General features: G+C 34.0%; 2 protein-coding genes across 2 annotated transcripts in view; both read left to right on the top strand.

The window, feature by feature from the left end:
* The window catches only part of LOC146158047 (immunoglobulin-like and fibronectin type III domain-containing protein 1), a 31,115-nt gene extending 28,018 nt beyond the window's left edge, over window positions 1-3,097 (top strand). The window contains exons 23-26 of the mRNA XM_083383530.1: window positions 512-633; window positions 1,165-1,342; window positions 1,596-1,757; window positions 2,615-3,097. Coding sequence (XP_083239656.1) covers window positions 512-633; window positions 1,165-1,342; window positions 1,596-1,757; window positions 2,615-2,787 — 635 coding nt within the window. The 3' untranslated portion in view covers window positions 2,788-3,097. The remainder of the gene's footprint in view (window positions 1-511; window positions 634-1,164; window positions 1,343-1,595; window positions 1,758-2,614) is intronic.
* A 391-nt stretch (window positions 3,098-3,488) lies between these two features.
* Window positions 3,489-20,342, top strand: LOC146158046 (synergin gamma-like). Its single transcript, XM_083383706.1, has 12 exons — window positions 3,489-3,740; window positions 4,740-4,980; window positions 6,398-6,486; window positions 7,043-7,424; window positions 8,395-8,510; window positions 9,460-9,645; window positions 10,154-11,371; window positions 11,808-11,949; window positions 12,492-12,764; window positions 16,281-16,487; window positions 18,083-18,231; window positions 19,166-20,342. Exons 1-12 carry the CDS (start codon window positions 3,603-3,605, stop codon window positions 19,331-19,333), a joined length of 3,309 nt encoding a protein of 1,102 aa, XP_083239832.1. The 5' UTR covers window positions 3,489-3,602; the 3' UTR covers window positions 19,334-20,342.
* Window positions 20,343-21,370: the final 1,028 nt, after the last annotated feature.

Here is a 21,370-nt window from a genome sequence, read left to right as displayed (position 1 = left end):
TAGGTTGATATTTTCCGTTCTCCCAGAATACTTAGCGATGTGCTTTACATGACTTAGTATGCGTATATTAGTCTAAAGATTAATTTACAAACATTCCCCTTCGTAGACTAATAAATTATTTTGTTAAAAATCCGAAGCCTGAGATTAGCAGTTAAATCTTAACTGCTAGAAGTAAAAAAACTGTCCTAATCAAAATACCTTTCTGTCTTAATCAGAGTCATACCTTTATGAGTTCTTTTTTTTGAGAAAGTAAAGTCTAAAGGGTTTTTGTGACAAATAATGATGTTTTTCTTTCTCTCAGACGCTCCGGATTAAAATCCGAAGCTTAAAAAGATTAGAAGCTAAATCTTAACTGCTAGAAATAAAAAAATCTGTCCTAATCAAGAGACTTTTCTGTCTTATTATTTTTTTCTGTCTTATTCTTATTATTCAGTCATTAATAAGTTCGTAATTTAAGACAGGAAAGCCTGATGGATTTCTATTTAGAATTGTTTGTTGTTTTTTCTCCCAGACGCTCCTGATCCACCTTGCAACATCAAGTTGGGAGAAATACAAGATGACGGATCTCTTCTCATCTCCTGGGATCCTCCGGCTAATAACGGAGGAAATGCAATCAAGCATTACTGCATTCAGGTAACTCAGTGTACTTTTCATCATTGTTTTCACTCATTGCGTTTTAGTAATATGTCAACCGACGTTTTTCAATTTCTGAACTATCTTTTTAACTTTTTTTATTTCCTTTTTTTAACTTTAACTAACTTTTACCTCTGTTGGAACTTTTACTGAAGCATTTTAAGACAGTGACGCATATTTTTCTTAAACTGATATCATTAACAGGAAACCTTTTCCAGTTTCTTGATAAATTTTCTAAGTTCCCCTTTATATGCATAATTCTAAATTAATTGCTCAAATTCTCTGAAATTGTTCTAACTATTCAACATGCTGTACAACTAACAAATTTTCCGTTTTAACTTGGTAAATCTCTCTCTCAGAACTTTCTAAATAAGGTATTTTAATTTTTAACTGCTTTATAAGAATATGGTAAACTGTCAAATGCCCTCCCAAAAGCCAATTTCAACTACCCATCAATTTATTCTAACTTTTTACCAACCTATTCCAACGCCCCAGCAATCTGTTTCAACTTTCTACCAACTTTCCGTGCAGAAACGCGACGCTTATTCGCGAAGCTTCCAGACGATTAAGGACAAGGTGACGGGAACTAGTTACTTGGTGCGCGATCTCAAGCCGGGTTGTACTTACTACTTCCGCATCATCGCAGAGAACGAGATGGGACGGGGGGATGGAAGCCAGTCAAACCTGCTGACTGTCGTGCAAAAGAGAGGTAGGAAATGAGGGCTTTTGCTTTCCTCGAAATATGACAGTGTTGTGAACAAGTCATTTCAAAATGACTCAAGTCCCAGTGAAATATTTTGCTAAAATACTTAAGTCCAAGTCAAGTCATTTAAGCAATAGACTAAAGTCAAGTCATTTGTCAAAAATGCTTAGATTACCGGTAAACGCTAACCGCAGTATCGGTACACTTAAGTTAAATGCACTAAACACGTTGTTACGACACTAAATTCAACCGCTTACAGGGCCGCTAAAGATTGAGAAGATGTCTTACAACAAGATGAATCTGACCAAAGGCGCCAACATCAACTTGGCCTTGAAGCCGATCAGAGTGAAAGAGCGCGCCACGGCCAAGTTCACGTGCGCCACCGTGGGAAAACCAGACCCGGAAGTGGCTTGGTACAAGGGTAAGTGTTTTTCCGGGGCTATTATTATCAGTGATACAAGCGAGTCATTTGAAGTGACTTAGGTCATAGTTAAGTTACAGTTAGAGCATTTGCATACACAACTTAAGTCATCACATTTAAGTCGTTTGGTAGAAGGGTAAGTGCTTTTCTGATGCTATTATCATCAGTGCTCAAAACGAGTTATTTGAGTTTGACTTAAGACACAGTAAGTCATTTGCAAAAACAACTTGGGTCACTCTCTGGTGCTTTTATTGTCAGTGTAGTAACGAGTCGTTTGAGTTGACTTAAGTCAAAGTTGAAGCATTTGCATTTTTAGTCGTTTGGTAGAAGGGTAAGTGTTCTCTGATGCTATTAGTGTCAGTGTTGTAGTTGAGTCATTTTAATTGGCTTAAGTCAAAGTTAAGTCATTTATAAAGCAACTTAAGCCACAGTCAAGTCTGTTGCAAACAACTTAGGTTCAAGTAATTTCAACGAATACCCATCGAATCCAAAGCCCAAGTACTTATGCTACTTACGCGAGGAAATTCCAGTCCAGGTCATTGCTATAGCAAATTTAAATGCTTTAAAGAAATTGGTGAACTCGTTTCATCTCTAAAAATATTCTCAATCATCAAACCTAAAGAAATATCATGTAAACTGTTTTACGTAAAGCACCGTAAATTTTAACAAAAATGTATTCAGTCAAGACACTTCGTGTACCAAAGGAAATCATATAAAAAAGCAATGGCTTAATTGACTAAAATGCAGTGAAGCCAATCCAACTTTTGTCGATCTACCGGTATCGTAGTTCTAAACACAAAGTTTTGTTAATTTGTCAATCATAAAGAACTATTTTCAATTTATAAATCTTCTTGCAGATAACGTCCGCATACACGCTAACAACAAGTACTCAATGATCAACAACTACGGGGTGTGCACCCTGACTATATTCGACTGCAGGGCTAGAGATGCTGCAATGTACAAGGTTGAGGTCACCAACCCGACTGGAAAAGCCGTTAGCGAGGCCAATTTGGCCGTTTTGACCTTATAGTGTGTCTGTTGTTTGCCTTCTGCTTGCTCTCTTTGTGCTGTCGTTGTTGATATAGTCCGCATATACGGTTCGGTTTTGCTTTGTTTTTGCAATAGTGAATCTGCCGCTTTTGACGATAGAATTGCGTTGCCACGCTGTTTGCAAGAACTTGAAAATAAAAATAAACGCGTATATTTTTTGAAAAAACTTCAACTAGGCTACTTATTGAGAGGTAAAAATGCAATCACTTCGTTAAAAGCTGTTTTGAACTTAATTTAGATACTTTGCTACAATGAACAAGAAATGCTTGAATAAATAAAAAAACACGTTTTGTTTTGTATTATTCAAAGAGGTTTTAATCTTTTTGTTGTTATTAAAGTGTAGCTTACATAAAAAGTAGATTAAGGTCAGACAAATAGTGGATGTAATTGTCTCACTCTGTTGACTTTGTAAATTAGTCCCGAAAAGAAACATCGTACGTGTTACATGTACGTATTTTAAGCTGTTGAGGTTGTATGGCATTTAATGTAACTTAGATTAACATTTAGCTTGCTTTGTCAAATCAAAGACAAATTTAACATAAAATTCACATTTTTTATAAGACTGTTTTTAAATATCTTGTTAAGCTTTTTTGTTTTTGTTTTACGAATTAGTATGATTTTAGATTCAGACTGTTTTTGATATGTTAAAGTATTTTTATGTTGCAATTAGAAACTGTCAATTGGAAATTCGTCAGCGTTTTTTGGTTTTAGTTAAAAGCTTATCTAATAGAATGTAGAAAAGTTGTGTAAAAAAATTGAGGTTCATTTAACCTCTACAAACCCCCCAAAAAGAACATGCAGCCCAACAACAATTTTAGTGGAAATTACCAGCATTTTAATAACGTCCCCAATGCAAACGGTTTTCAATCCTATGGACAACAATCATTCGGTGCAATGCCGCCTGTTATGAATCAAGGAATGCAAATGCCGCAGGTTAGTTAACTTGTAAAGTTTAATGGAAGTGTTAGCCGATTTTGTGGTAATAGTTTGTAATAATACGCTGGTCAAAAAGCGACTCTAGAAGCGCTAGATTACAGTGGTTGGTGCACACATATGTGTTTGAATGTTTGTGAAACTGCACACGTATTTGTAGTGTATTCTCTTTTCATATTGCAAACAATGTTGTTCAAATATAAAAATTAGACAATTTGGTGTAAACCAGAGGTTCTTAACCTTTTTGGGTGCACACCTCTTAGCACAATTCATCAAAACTTCCAACCTCTGTCTAATCTTACAGCCACAAAGGACGTCTAGAATCCAACCACAGCAAAAATTAATATTTTGGTTAGGGTGCGAGTTTGGGTTTGAGTAGGTTAAGCAATAATATTTAATAATAAATATAATATTGCTTAATAATAAATTTCAAAGCCAAAAAGGTCGAGTAGATCGACAGCATCTTGATTGAGACGTTTCGATGTGAACTTGTATCATCTTCAGTTAGTGAACATCTTCAGTCACACTAACTGAAGATGATACAAGTTCGTATCGAAACGTCTTAATCAAGATGATGTCCATCTACTCGACCTTTTTGGCTTTGAAATTTATTATTAAGCTACATTACAGATCCGTGCATAGTCTACCCAAATATAATATTACTTGAGCCACCCTCATTATAACACCCAAGCGTAACCTTAGGCCTAACATAAATATTACGCGTTGAATTCTTATTGTTTACACGCTGAACTTTAAGATTCTAGTGTAGCATCCCAAAAAGTCCATTTTATGCTTTCACTATATTACTTTGGGATAGGGCTGGCTATTTACCTGCACGGAAAGTTAGTTAAATTAGGAGTGATAAATTAACTGTGTACCTTAGATCACTGTTGGAAACTTCCATATTGTCGGACATCCCTTTGTCCGATTGTGTAATACAAAACCTTGAAAGCTGTTCATATTATCTTTAATTTAAATCTACAACCATGGTTTCTTTAGGGTGCCATGGCATACAACAACTATCCATTACAAGGGGTTCAACGATATCAGCAGTACAACCAACAACACGTTGGTATACAAGGGGGCTTACCACTACAAGGGTACCCTGGGTACGTGCACAACAATGCAAATATGGCTGGTAATGCTTCGATGCGCCATCCAGTGGCACCAGTACGGCAGCCACCTCCGGATAAACATCAGCGATACAAGATGGAACAGCAACAGAAGTTTCGAAATCTAGGTTTGAAAATGTTTTGTACATTTAATTGCTTCGATCATTGCTAGGTATTTTTATCTATGTATTGATGGTTATGCAGCAAATTTTATTTGAAAAACTAGACTTCTACTCAACTTTGTTTTCGCTACCCTATGTACATTTATGTAACTAGACGAAATGCCCGGCGTTGCCCAGGTTAAATAGAATATTTACCGATTATTTGTAAGATCTTCGTATATTACATAAATAATGCAAACATATTTTTTTAAATGTCATAACAAATTTGCTTTTGCCTAAACGTTTAAACTAAGTGTCACTAAATGGAAATTTCAAATCAGGTGATGTGAAGTGGGTTAACTATAGCGCACAACACTTGGCTAAGCATGCAATATCTTTTAAGTAACGCAAACCCGTGACGTTTGTCAATTGAGAATAACTCCCAAACGTAAAACTTTAGGTTGAAGCAGCAATTGCTTAGACTTACTTAATAGCGTCATATGTAAGCAAATACGTAATCCCGGTGCTAAACTGCGTCAAACGTAAAAAAAATGCTCATTGAAAAAACAAATGCTTACTCTTAACTGCTGCAATAAAGCTTTTTTCGCGAATTCTGCTAAGTATTGCGTGGGTAAACACATTGTAAGAAGTCATTAGGCTTTGGCCTCAATTACTATCGCTAACAAACGACTTAAAACTTCAATTATTTGTAAATTTGCGAACTCTACCTAAATTTTACGCGTAAACAGGCATCAATTAATTCCTAAACATAATAAGTCTTAGTTGGAAACATTAAAATTTTACTTTATGAAGGAAATGTACTTAGTTTTATTTTTTTATTTCCCGGCAGGTAAATTAAACTTCTGTAAAAACATTTTGTAAATCGCATCGAGTGTGACGTAACATTTCCATTGTGATGTAACACTGGGCGAACATCTTGCCACACACATACACACATCTCACAAACTTTCTTTTTTATTATGTAGATAAAGCTTTAAAATGAATATAGAGAACTAACTAAACTTTGCTTTGGGTACACTATATAGTACACGGAACTGTTAGGTATCCTCAATGTAAACCTCAAAGCCAAATGGTCTAGATATCTAACTTAATAAAGATATTTTGATACTCACTTATATCATCATCAGTTAGAATTGACTGCAATGCATTCAATGACCACTTTTAAAAGGATATTTCCAGTGTTAAGAATTGCATTCCACCTAATTATAACTAGCATTAAAAACATTCCAGTTATTCTAACTAATGATGATAAAAGTATATATCGAAACATCTTACTGAAGATGGTTGTCTATTTAAATTCGACCTGTTTTGCTTAGACATCTATTTTTCCACTTGGCTTTAATTTTGAATCAATATTGACAAATGTAAATGGCAATATGTTGCAAGCTGTTGTTAATATAAACTTAATATCCTTTTTTTTCAGGTCAATCATATAAGAAGACAAGTATCGATTCCATGTTAAACAACATTGTGAGCACTTCCACGAAAAAACCTGCTCCAGAAAAAGAATCGGTAAGTAGAGGGTTGACAGTAAATTAAAATTTGCACTCGCCAGGCGGCTGATGGTCTATTAATTAGCACCTGCTAAAAATATTGCAATGCTGTGTTGTAATTTTTGTTCTAGTTGTTTAATCATTAATCATTGATCAAACCTGTCTTTAGCTTCTGTGCTTTTACATAGTTCTAATAGGGGCCTTGGTTGTTTTCCGTACTATTGAATGCATAGGACTGCTAACCTTGTCCGTTGCACTTGTTTATTTTTTTGTCGATAGCAAGCGAATAATGTTAGCGATTTACGCAATTATAGAACCTTAAAAGCACAGATTAACAAATTGATTTCAAATGGTTTATCATTATTATATATACTTGTTTAATATAGCATTGTTGTTTTATATTGATTTAAATAAGTTGCACAAGTTACTGTGGTTGTGGTTCAAGTTACTGTGGTTGTGGTTCACAAGTTACTGTGGAAGTTTTTGTTATTATAACCGATAATGCCTCTGTTTGTTTACGACTAAACTGGATTACCACAAAGGTTTTAGAAGTAATGTTGTTTTGTTTGATACAGGATGACTTTGGTGATTTTCTCCAAGCTCCGATGGTCCATCCTTCCCCCAGCCCATCACCCAACGCATCCAACTTACCAGCACCTGTACAACACAACAGTACAAGCCCTTCTACTCCAACCCCTGCTCCATCAAGCAACAATACATCCAACTTGAGTGTAACCCACACAGAACAAACTAAGCCTGTGAAACAACCACAAGCTAGCGTCGACCTTCAATCGAAAATGCTCGCCTCATTGGATTTAAATTCAATGCAGCAAGCGTCTCGCAAGTTTAAGCCGTCGTTGGTTGACATTACATCGAAAACGGAGGGAAAGACCTTCCAAGCGAGCATGAAAGCGGCTGATTGGTCCAATATGAATGTGGAACAAAATGACTTTTATGGTACATATATTTATAAGTTTTTATGTCATTAGTATGATAGGTCCCCAAATACTATTGCAATATTAGTTAATCTATCCTTCGGTAAATAGTTTTTTTTGCTTTTAACATGATAATACCATGTCCTGTAATATTTTTCAATTTTTTTTAACTTGGAGGTTGGAATTTGAGTGAAGAAAAATTGCCAAACAGCCCATTTTGTTTTTATATTAAAAATTTAAGATAAATCCGCTTGCTTACTGGAAAGAATTTTGTAATTCTCTATAATGTTACAATAAATAGAACTGGAACTACACACATCAACTCTACCAACGTAGGAAAACATAATTTGATTTATCGTACTCTCTAAAGATTTCCAACAATTTGATTTATTTTCATTTCAAAATATTCTTAAATATCTTGCAGCACATTTAAGCATTAGAAATGGCACCTCAGGGTATCACAAACCTCGCTTGGGAACCACTGCACTAACAACATGCAAAATAATACCCTAACACTTGCTTATTTAACCAATACCATAGTTATCAGTATTGCATGTCAGTGCCCACAAAATTGTGTATCAGTATCAAAATACAAAGCATTGGTCATTCCAAGTCCTTTTTGTACCACTTTGTATTATTTTATCCGTTATCCTTACACTCCCTACAGTCAGTGAAAGTTTACCTTTTTTACCCTTTTAATAAGAACTTGTTGTTTAGAATTTGGCTGAACAAAAATGGAAAAGTCGATTTGGTATAAAAAAACATAGGTCACTCTAGTCCTAGTTCCAACAGCTTATATTGTTTTTAAGTTGCCCCAGCCCTTTTAATAGCTGTTAAAAGTTCAGTTTTTTTCATGATTATAAAAGTTCTATAATATTTATATATGTTTTTTTTCTAATTTAAAGTTAAAAAAAGGTAAAGGCATTTTAAAATGAAATACAAAGAACCCCTCATTCCTAGTCTTGTTTCATCGACTTGTATTGTTTTTATAGTAGCCCCAGCACTTCCTACAGTCGTTGAAAGTTCACCTTCTCCTGCTACTAATAAAACAAAGCCAGTTCCCCTCTGGATTACTGATGCAACACATTCGCCCACTATTTATAAACAGGTAAGCACTTTTACCCACTTCCTGCTTTTGAACACATTCAACTTTGAGCTACAAGACCGCCATTGTATTGTTCTGAATTATCAAACATATTTTTTTCATTGTTAGGCACCATTATGCATGTATTTGCTACAATCTTTTTGAATAAGATATTTTATTCATTTTTTGATGCAAATTATATACACCTTTCCTGTCTTTAAAAATATGTTTCTTGTATTTTCTTGTTTATGATAAACAAATAAAAGTTTCATACATTGTTGCAAGTAATTTCTTTTTGAATTTTACTGTCTACCAGATATTTTTTACATAGCTCCACGATATATATTGTATTTTTCTTAATAATGCAAACCTAATTACTTTGCAGCAAGCATGGAAAATAAATAAAGGCTCATGGAAATAGAATTTAGAATTTCCAAATATGCGTTGTTTTGTTGTGCCTAATTTATGTGCTTGAAAAAATTGTTTTTCTGAAATTTTGAGTTTTAAATATTATTCAACTTCTGTATTTCAATTTATTGTGACAAAAGTAGCGATTTTAAAAATGTGCAGGTTTTTAACTAGCAGTTCTAAAAGGCAGTCAATACAACATCCACTTACCTTTATTTTCATGAACCTATGCAGATTTTTAAACCTTGTCCCCATACTGTTTATTGGACACCGAACGATTATATCTCATCCTGTTGAAATTTGTATACCAAGTTAGCAAAAAAAATAATTTTAGAAGGGTAATTGCCTGGTGCCCCCTGAATTAGCCGTGGTTTTCTTAATTTTTCAAAATTTAGGTGTTACACAAACATTTTACCACTACAACCCAAATAAAATAGACACACTTATCTAAATATTTTAAATCATAAATCATATAGCGCTATTGTACGATTTTTTAAATACATAAAAAAATTGGAAAGCACTAGATTTTACATTAAACTACAATTGTTTTTATTAAAATTTTCAGGTTTTTGAAGCTTGTATTACTCCTGATGGTTTATTGGACACTGGTCGTTTGTATCCGATCCTCTTGAAGTCGCAGCTCTCAAACGAAGTCCTTGGTAATTTGTGGTCGATGGCAAACAAGTCTGTTCCCGGACGGTTAAACCAGCAAGAAATGAACATCCTTCTTGCACTTATCGCTCTCACACAGGTATTTCTATGTTATAGATGAATCCAGTGGAAACTAGAAATACAGTTCTTTAAAACATGATATTTAAAGCCAATAAACTAAACACTATATTTCATGTCATTCACTATAGAAACAAAAACTTCAGCAAAATGGTTATATATGAAAAAATAACCACTCGGTCAAAGCAACAATATAATATCTGTTCTATTTCAAACCCTGGCCAATTTAACTTATTTGGTTAAATTTACTTTCGGTTTTTAATTGTGAAAATTCATATAGTGCTCCTAATTGCCGATTAATACCAGTCACTAGTCAGATGTATATTTTAAAAAAATTAATTGGTTTGGCAGTAAAAATAGGAATATATGACCTCAAAATGTTTTCTCTATATCTGTACAAAATTAATGTTTAATATCATGCCGCTAATTGCTACGAAAAAAAATTTTTTGGGAAAAAAATATTGTATCATAAATTTTTGGTAAAAACCTTAATTTAGAGTCTGAAGTGTAGCGTATATTCTGTTTTGCAGAAAGGACATCCAGTTATCTCTGTACAGTCGGTGTTTAGCTTCCAAGAAGCTCCAATCCCAGACTTCAACGTCGTTCCTTCCAAAAACAACGAAAAACCGCAAAGTTTTAGCGCCTCACCCCAACAAACCAATTATTCTCAAGCACCAGCGCAAGTTGACGATGATTTTGATGATTTCCAAGACTTCCAATCAGTGGCCGGTGATTTTGCCAACATTCAAAACCATTCCGTGAATCCAACTGCATCCAACATAAAATCCGATATTACCCCTAAAATTTTAAACCCTCCTGCCGTTATTTCTCCACCGACACCTTTAAATCATGAAAACGCGAATTCTCAGAACACGGATTGGCAAGATTTCTCCCATTCTTCAGATGATAAGTATTCCGCTTTTGCTGCGTTTTCAACCCCAGTTGTTTCTTCTGCAACAAATGAAAACCAGGCGACGGTAACTGACTTTAAAGTACAATCATCTGAGACTAGTCAGGTTTCAAGTTTCAGCGACGATAAGTATTCAGCTTTTGAAGGTTTTTCAACAAAAGCGGACGATACTTTCACCAAACCATCGTTAGACGCGACTACCTTCAATCAAGAAAACGTTTTGTTTCCAAAATCAAATCCACCGTCGTATCAGACACTTTTCAAAACTTCACCAACTGCTTTGAATGTTGAAAGTCAATCGCCTAAAAACGATCCGTCAAATGACGATTTTGGCGATTTCAAATCCGTTTTAAATGCCCCGGTACCGGCAAATACATCGAAGCGGCCGCACTTTGATATCAGCGCCATTTTAGAACAACCACCGCAAAGCAACAACTCTAACTTGCAATCAAAAGAAACATTTCCTTCAACGGAAAATGTGAGTTCGACAAGAGTGCCGACAACAATTGAACTTCCCAAAAGTTTGACGCGCCTCGGCGTTTCCAATCAATCGATGTTCGCTTCGCCGAAACAAACAGATTCTCACCCCAACGATAAATACTCTGCCTTCAAAATTGATTCCCCGTTCAAAAGCGACACTCTCTCGATAAAATCCGACACAAACTCGGTCAAAAGTTTGGAACTTACAAATTTGTCGCACTCTATACTGCAAGCCTCGTTGGGGACGGCCACGGCAGAAAAAGACCCGGTTGCCAATGGCGACGTACTGCAACCAGACACTAATTACGGCCTCGATGTGGGAAATGATTTCGACGACTTCGCAATGCCCCCGGAAGTGGTAAGATTTACAATGTTTAGATTGTAAAAGGCGTTAGGTGTTTGTGTCAATATTAGCAAAATAATAGAGATCTAAATCAGTGGTTCCCAACCAAAACAGAATTTCCAATTCTCGATCGGTCCAAAGATATATTTTTGATTCTTTGGGATTCTAGTTTGCTTTATTTCGGAGCTTTTTGATACCATTTTTTGTGTACAAATTTTCTTTTTGTAGGGTGCCGTAAACCAAAAAAAGCTGGAAAGCAGTGATCCGAATATTTTTTTGTATTTTTTTGATGATAAATTTGCATCATAAAATGACTTCTTTACAAAACTGCTTTATGTATTTGTTTGTATTCCGCAACCATTTTTCTCCCAGCTGCGCACAGAAATCTTTGTCGTTGGTAGTTTTTTAATAAGAAAGTGGTATATATCTACATTTATGTATTCTTTTGCAGCCTGACTCGTACGACGATGATTTTGACGATTTCCAGGATGGCCATTCCACACTGGCTGCGTTTGACGCTTTCGAATATAACGAGGAAAATAAAAAGCCACCGCCAAAAATTGTGATGCCTAAATCACCACAGATAACTAAAGGTAGTAATTTTGATCAATAGCAATTTCGTTTTATACTGACAGTCAAATACAACTAAATAAAGTTACAAAACTAATAATGCCACCACTGGACTTATATTTTGATTATGTGAGGTGTTCCTAAACTGGACCCTGTGAAATAGTTTTGGGTGTCCGTGAAGAACTTAGTAAAACAAATGTGTATAATTTGAAAAATGGGACACTTTAATTTTAAACAAAGTTAATAAAAAGAAAAAAATAGTTTTGTCCTATGACTTATACAGACTCTGTTTTAGTTCCATATTTTGGCTGCATTCCACTGAAAATAGCAGGTTTCTTAAGTTCACTTCTTTTATAACATCTTGAAAAACTGTCATGCCAAGCCTGATCCATGCCATCTCCGTTTTTTTTAAAACACTTGATTTATGTGTTACTTTTCAACTAGTATGCCTTGCATGAAATATTTCTTAAACACATTTGGTTATCTCTAACTGTACTTCTTTTATAGAAAGCTTGAAACACTTCTTTTCCCAAAAATCATTTTTTATGTTATTTGTTTGGTTTAGACGAAAAACTCCCAGATGAAGATAAAAGTGTGAAGCTTTCTTTTAATCATTCCACAAAGATTAAAGAATCGGAGCAAGAATCCAACACATCACCCCCAAAAGAGTTAAAAATTGTCCCCAACATGTCGGATTTTCAAGATCCAATTGTGGAACCAAAACCTATGACCTTTGACCCTGTAGTGACAGCACCAGAAGAAATTCCAGCAACCTTTGAACCAAAAGTTGCAACCGAAGATGAATCTCCTGTGTCAGAACTGGAGAAAAGAATTGTTCGTAAGTAACCAATAAAATTTTTAGTTTTGCTGTTTGTTATTTATACCACGTAAAGCCAAAGGCAAATTAAGTTTGCTTGATTTTGATTTTGATGTCATAATATTTTGGCAAAATTGTAATGTGCAACTTTGTAAATGTTAAAGTACATTGTACATATTATGATATCTAAGAGCCAGCCTTTTTTATTGTCTGTAAGTAACCACCAATACAATTCGATTTGCTGTTGGTTATTTATATCACAAAGAGCAAAGGGACAAAGCTCAATTTATTTTGATTTTCAGTATTTAATTTTTTTGTAAAATTCTTAAATTATATGTGGAAGTTTTGAATGGTTTGAGAATTCTTATATATTTATTGAATATGGCTAAATGACTCGAAGAATTAGAGCAATTTGTTGCGAATTTTAATTCTAATATAATTGGTGAATTGATACTATGTTCTAATTCTAATCCAATTTAGTTTTTGACAAAAATGGAACAAATTTTCAGCATGTCCGTGATTAAATAGCCCTAAAAATGCCAAACTTGTTGTTCTAATCTTTGAAATTCGCTCAGCTTTCCACAAAATAGGATTTTATTAAAAAGTAATGTTAATTTAGATTTTAGTATAATTTATAGTTTTTAAGAATTGGAATACTTCTATATCTCATTTAAAAAAACTGACTAAAATGTGAAATTGTCCGGTTAGTGCTTTGGTGGCATACAGCTGTACACCCAGTAACCTTACATAAACATTCATTATCACTTTATGGTGGCTAACAGTCTTTTTTCTTGTTTAAAATATTCCTGACTAGGCAAATCAGGAAAACGTTCTTTGTTGGCAAAGATAAATAAGAGCAGTGAAAATGTTGTTTTTTGGTAATTTTTCTTACGACATGTTATTATTAATCTTACAGTATTCGTGTTTTGACGAAATGCGGTGTGGCTGGTAGTTTAATTTGAAACTTAACAGGATTGGGTCTGCAGCTAAATAACCGCACCTTTTAAAATGTTTTACTAATTAGGAAAATGTAAAAACAAATTTATATTTAGATATTTTCATGCCCATTAAAGTTGTTTTAAAATATCTTCGCCGAGCATTCAAATTTTGATTTGACAAAGCTAATTTAGTTTGTTCATAAACAAATGCTAGCAACAAATATTCAAAACATTCTTTGTTGGGCAAAGATAAGATGTGAAAGTGGAAATGTTTTTTTTTTTTTTTTTTTATGTGATGTTTCACTTAATAATCTTACAGTGTATGCTTGTGTTGAAATGCAATGCAGTGTTGTTGGTAATAATTTGCCAGGATATTTTGCTGCTCAGTACCTACACTCTTAGAATGCTTTAAAGAATTAGAAAAATGTAAAAAAATATAAAATTTATATTTGAGACATTTTCATGCCAATAACTGTTTTAAAATATCTTTGCCAAGCATTCAAATTTTGATTTGACAAAGCTGAATTTAGTTCCTGTAATTATAAACCTGTAACTATGTGGCAGCAAAAATTACAATGTTACAACTGATGTTTTCTAGAACAAATTAAAGGACAAAATGCACTCCTTAAAGATAAAATACAAGACAAAATGCACTCCTTATTGTTTGCACAACAAACAATGACTGAACAAAGTGTTGTGCTATGCAGTGCTTTTCAAATTAAAAGTTTTCATTAATTTTGACAGCAGTTCATAAAATTCTTTAGATTCTATTTTTTTGAATTTTTTTTACACACTTTACTTTTTTATTTAAAACCCTAATTTTGTTGTGTAAAGATTTTTTTTCCTTAATGGCTACCAATATGCAAATATTTCACCAAAAATTCTCCTAAAAACACAATAAAACCAGAACTTAACCACAATGTTTCACAGACAGGCCCAACCCCAAAAGTAAACAAAAATAAAAATTCATGTTCAGTTCGGAACCTGTAATTCACCCACAAAGTATTGTCATTTATTCAACTCAGTCTGCATAGACACCCCGACAACATTAATCAAACAAAAACTACTTGCTTCTCTTTGCACACTGAGTGATGGTAAAACCAATTGTTGTGCTTTGTGTTACTTATAATTAAGTATTCTAATTAAATTGGATCAGTTCGTAAAATTCCTCAGAATGTGTCTTATTTTTTAATTATTTATTTATAAAAAAAAGGTTATTTTGTTGTGCAAAGATTGTTTGTGTGCCCTTAAAGATTACCATTCTGCAAATATTTCACCAAAAATCCTCTTCAAAACATGATAAACCCACAGCTTAACCACAATGTTTCACAGACAGGCCCAACCCAATAAGTAAACATATATAAAAATTCGGTCTTAACCCCAACAATAACCATGTACCACCAAAATAAGGTAATTTATCCAACTCAGTCTACAAAGACACGCTATCGCCTAGGCACCACTCCAAAAAGTTTATTTTTTTGCCGGCTGTTCTTTGTCAACTTTTAAATTAAACAGTATCGTCAGTGGTACGGTCGGTGGAGCGTGCTTTTATGCTCAAGTGCCCTTGTTTGCTTGCCGCACAATACAAACGTTTGCTCTAGTTCAGTGGTGCTTATGTGGGGCACACTGCTGTCGTAGTTTGCGTTGTTGTCTGTTGTGAGCGTTGGGTGTAATGGATAGAAAGTATTACTTCGAAGGTAAGTTTTTTGGCTGTTTTTATAGGATTTGGTAAAAACTTTATAGCTAGATGTAGAATGAATATCACAGCCCTTAAAAAGTTTGTAGCATTATTTAATTATTTTATAAAATTATTTAATTATTTTATAAATATAGTTCTTTGTGGGCTTTGATATCTTTTTAACATCTACCTCCAGCCATTATGCCCCAAAGTGCTCACAAACTTTATATAGTTTGGTTAAATCTACCTGTTGGTTTTGTAAGGCATTGTGTTGAATGAAGTTCTTTTCTTAGACAAACAGTTTATCAATTTAACAAACTGTCAAACAGATTCAACTTTAATATTTTTCATCACTGTTTTTTTGTGATTTTACAGGTTATCTTAACATGTATGTGGTGTTATGCTAAAGATTTTAGTGTATCAAATATTTCTGTTATTCCTGTGCATTGTGTAGTTTATATAACTAGACCAAACAAGTTGTAATTTTTAAATATTGTCAGATTAGATTCTATGCCCAACATTTCGGACGCTTTTCAATTTTTATTTTAGTAGGAGTGATTTATGTTCTTGAAATTACACCCCTTGTGGACTGTGGTGTTTTGTTAAGGTTTGGAGCGTATACAAAGTTATGTTGTGTCTTATTTTGTCATACTCTAACTTTATTGATTAGTGTTAGGAGTTACATATTTTTTCTGAAAGTTTATGTTGTTTACGCATGTATGCAATGAAGCACCATGATCATTTAACAAAAAATTTTTTTTAGATAAGTTAACTATTTTAACAACAATTTTAACTTTCTGTAGAAACTCTAGTGGTTATAAATATGCTGTTTACTATGCAATAAAGCTCACTAAAAATACACTTTTAAAAAAGTATTTCCATTGCAATTTGCAAACTAACAACAATTTTGTCATTATCTAGAAACTCTCACTGGGATTGATCGCGCATCGCCGGCCAATGGTCTTTCCGAGGCAGCCAACCGTGACGAGTGCGTCGACCAATGGGAGAAGTGCTTGAGCCATTGTTACAACATAATTGCCAGCAGCAACGAAATACTCAGCTCGATCCAATCTCCGAATCTCTGTAGCGAAGTCATAAACTCGGCAAGCGGGCATCAATTCATTGCAGGTAGAACAGGAATTTTGTGATAAAATGAATATTTTACTTGTTAACATGCTGACTAGGAATGCCTGATACTAACTGTTTTACTCTGATACCTGATTTTTTCTATTTTTTTTTTAATTGATGAAATAATAAGAATATTATTATTATTTTTGTTAATATCGGGATCTAAGCCTGCTCCGACATTTCTAGTTGTTGATCTTTTTTCCATATCATAAGATCCAAACAAACCCACAAAGATTATAAAAAAGAACTTTACTCAACAAGAGCAGAATACTATATAGTTACGCAAAAAGCATCGTCAGTTCTGCTAATATTCTACAAACACAACAAAACACCAAAATTATATAATATAATTATAATTTTGGTGTTTCGTTGTGCTTTTGTTGAATAAAGTTGTTTTGGATCTTTTTACAACCTTTGTGGTTTTGCTTGAATCTGATATTTTCTACTAACGGTATCTTGATCTTATACCAAATGATGTCAGTACTATGTTCAAACAAGGAAATTAGATGCAATTAAAAGTTAATTTTGTGTTTTTAGGTTACTAGGCACTGATAGTAAGTGTATATACTATAATAGTGCATGTACATCTCTCGTTTCCTTCTTTCAGACGTCTGCCTCAGCGGTATATATACATTTACTATCAGTGCCTTCTCTCCATGTTGAAAATGAATAAGAGTTATTTCAAACGTTTAAAATGATACCTATATCTGTATGTGCCATGATATTCTTATTACGTCTTACTACAATCTCCAACCATTATGCTCCTAAGTTTAGTTACAGTTACAGTCAATGTATCATATTTTTATAAATTTGCCCTTCAAAGTAGAACAGCTGCGTTGGATTGCAAAGCATAGCAATTTATATGAGCAATAGCATGGATTCAAAACCAATTTTCAGTTTTTATACTTCGTTTTTTAATAAAAATTTGATTTAGCTATTCCAGTTTAAAACCCTACCTGGTAAGCTATGATTGTTTGACGAATAAATACTTTTAAAAAATTCTGGCCTAAAAGCGTTTCGTTAAGTATTTTAAACGCGCAAATGCAAACAGTTTTTCTTCGCAAGCTAAAAACCTTTATTAGATTTTGGTTTTCATTATATTTTTATTTTTGTTGAAGATGGTCTTGGATATATAAGTACTGCAATGCGATTCTATACCGATGACATCATAACTATTCTAAAACAAATAAAATAGTCTAATTAGGTGAAACGTCGCTTTAGTGCGAAGAAGTTGAATTGCAATCAGTTGTTAACCTACTATTTTTTGATAAGTTTACCTTCGGACGAGTACGGATGCTGCCACTTGAATAAGGTTTTGTGGCTCACCATTGTAAAACAGAATCTAGGTTGAATTTTGTTTCGCTTATTTTAACTGCTTACAGAAATTCTTACTTACCACCAAAATTGGGCGGGATTTGTTTCTCTAAAAGCCTGCAGCCTATTTGTAACATGGTCAAAAATATGTATTTAAATGCTTTGGCTTGTATTGAATAAAGCGAAGTTTAAACGCTAATATACAGACAACAGACAAGTATTGTTAATATTATCAGACATCCCTAGTTGATATTATACTTATTTACTTTTTACCTTTCCAGACTTGAGTGAGGTTTATGGAGTTGCTTGTAAAGTATTCAAGAGTGCACAGGACTTGGATCTGCAAAAGAAAACACTGAAACATCTTCACAAACAAATCCAGCTCGCCTGGAACAACTTGATTGCTTTCTGTCCTGGCCTTCCTGCAAACGTAAGTGGTTCTGGCTGTTTTTTTAACTCCTTTGATAGCTAAATTTGCCAATGCCAATACATTAATTTATAATTTTATCATAAGCTACAATGTTGCAAGTGAAGCCTTTTTGTTTTTCGAAATCGTGCCCTATTTGATGGTGCCTTTTCATCACACAAAAAGAGAACTGATTGTAGTGGAGGAGTTTTTTAACGTTATGACTCTTCCTGAATTTTTAATAAATGAAATACGTCATATCTAAAGAACCCAAGAATGTTTTTTTTTACCCAAGAACACACGGCAAATAAATCCAAATACAAAAGCCAAATTTTGAGTTTATTTTTAAATAAACAATTCGTGTATATTTAAATGAATTTATTTTAGAATAAGGTAGTATTGTTTTATATTCACTTCTTTTGGTGTAAACGTTTGCCAAAACGAAAATAAGTGTGTTGGTCTGATTCCTGGCAAATTTAAATACCTGTGGTTTGACTAATCGTGTTCCCCTGGGATGTCGGCCTCAAAAAGTGTTACGGGACGGTATTAACTTAATCTTGGGAAAGTAATTAATAAACCTAGTGTTGCCAAGGCGATATATTGATACTAAAAGTAAGAATAGCAAAAAAAGTCCTATTTAGAAGAAGGTAGCATTTTGAAAGTTCCGAATAACTCCCTTATTTATTTTCAACATTCAGTTAGACGGGATAATAATACAAATGCCAATATGGAAGTGGCAAAATTGAATAAAGATTTCTTACTCACTTCTGAATGAGCTTTGGTATTAATTCTACGTCTAACTACAACCTCCATCCATTATCTTTATATTTAGTCGAAACATTCATAAAATGATACCTACTTCTGTATGGTCATAAACTTAATATATGTCTAACTACAACCTTCAGCCATTAAGCACAAAAAAAAACAATGTTTTGTTAATTTTCTTTTGTTTCTGCAGGACGTCGAATCTAGTTTGTCGCAAGAAAACAGCGATTTCTGCGGAGTGTGTCTTCTCAAAATCCACCAAGACAAGCTGAGCTACGCTGGAAGTCACTATCACGCACCATGCGCCAATTTCTGGGTCAACTGCGTCGCTTCAATATTACCTGCCTTGCGTGTTCGCTGATGCACTGTAAGGTGAAGGTTTGCCCTCAATTTGACCACATTTTTATGTGTTTTTGAGGCCGTAATTTCAGTTTGGTAGAGTTGGCGTTTGGATAAAAAATTCTAATGTGAAATTCTATAAGCGGGCGGTTTTAAAAAATTAGTTGTTAACAAAAATTTAAATACCATGTGATAGCCGATAATATCGGATCGGAGCCGATACCCGATGCCAAGTGGTATCTTGAAAATAAATGTCAAGCCAAAAAGGTTGGGTAAATTAAAACCATATTAATAAAAACGGTTTAGAAAAAGTACATTTCCGTCTTTCGTGTGCGAACTTGGAACTGCGACTAACAAACTAGAGCGCTAGACTTAAAGTTTCGTACACTATAAATTTGCCACAATAAAGTGAAAACTTTAGGAGAATAAAGTTTGTGAACTTTGATAGAGATTGTCTGTTAAATGATTTACAATAATATAAAGCTTCAGTAAAAATTTGGCAAACTTTCACGAGTATTTCCTTTTATTTATTTTTTGTTACTAGGGCGGTATTTGTAGTAATCCCAAGCCAGACTAATTGGGCGCTACATCATTGGTTTGTGATCCAACTTAGCGGTTTAGACTTTAAAGGTAAATTCGGAAAATTTTGAATTACGCGCCCGTCAAATTAGATTTTTGAGGAAAAGTCGCCTTTCGCGTTTACCTAATATATATTTAAGGTTCTTGTAATAGAAATTACAGTGTTACAATGGCCCTCCGTACACCCATATAAAACTGTTTACAGTTTTACACAATTCTTATGTCTAAGTCAGTGGTTCTCAACCTTTTTTCTTCGTGGCCCATTAACGTTGCAAAAAAAATCTCTTGGAAATAAATTTTTATGAAAGAAAAAACTGTAAAATAGGTTTAGAACAAAACACAGCAGAACATATTTCAAAACAGATTATTTATTCAACCGTGCATTAGTGAGATACCTGCGGTTAACAATCAATTTACATTCCTTTTTAATTCTTCCCCAAGCCATTATTTCTGTAAAATAAATAACTGTGAATTACAAATTAAATATAGTGAAACAAATGAAACTAAATCTAGTTTGTTTTAAGTTGGTGTGTGGTCCACCTTAAATGTTCTTGGCCCATCAGTGAGCCATGGCCCACTGGTTGAGAACCGCTGGTCTAAGTTATTGAAAAAAACATTGCATTTCGAGTTATATATAGGCTCGTGACATTACAGTGGATTTACAATACGTTGGCCTAGATTTTTTTATTGTTTAAAAAGTATGATTCAATAATTTATAGATAATGTATCTTGCCATATTTTCATATTAACTGGGACATAAAAAAAATTGCAAAGACCTATTATATTATTTTAAAGTTGTTTGTTTGGTGCCACTTTTTAAATAAGAGCTAAAACAGTAACAATCCAAATACAAAAATTAAAAATCCAATAAAATGAGCTATTTTTATGGTGCTCCCATTTACACCAAAATAAAAGTTTTTAAGAGGACAAAATTAAAATTCCTTTTAAATTGCCTACTTTTTTCGGAGAATCATATAGTTTTAAATGCACGCTCAGGCCCTATGCGTGTGACAATGCTGTACATTTTATTTTATTTGTCCATCCGCGATATTCCGAATCCTACATTCCAATCTGTTAAAAACCTGGTCCATCAGAATTTGTTCGAAATATTTTTGTCACATGTTACTAGGGAGGTCCGATAATATCGGATCGTAGCCGATACTCGATACCAAGTGGTAGTATCGATACTCGTCCGATAATATCGGATCGTAGCCGATACCCGATGCCAAGTGGTAGTATCGATACTCGTCCGATAATATCGGATCGGAGCCGATACTCGATGCCAAGTGGTAGTATCGGTACTCGTCCGATAATATCTGATCAGAGTCGATACCCGATGCCAAGTGGTAGTATCGGTACTCGTCCGATAATATCGGATCGGAGCCGATACCCGATGCCAAGTGGTAGTATCGATACTCGTCCGATAATATCGGATCGGAGCCGATACCCGATGCCAAGTGGTAGTATCGATACTCGTCCG

Source organism: Ascidiella aspersa, chromosome 3 (genome assembly GCF_963924565.1).
Source record: "Ascidiella aspersa chromosome 3, kaAscAspe10.2, whole genome shotgun sequence".
NCBI lineage: Eukaryota > Metazoa > Chordata > Ascidiacea > Phlebobranchia > Ascidiidae > Ascidiella > Ascidiella aspersa.
Note: the sequence above shows the minus strand (reverse complement) of the source record. Positions and strands in the feature narration are given on the sequence as shown.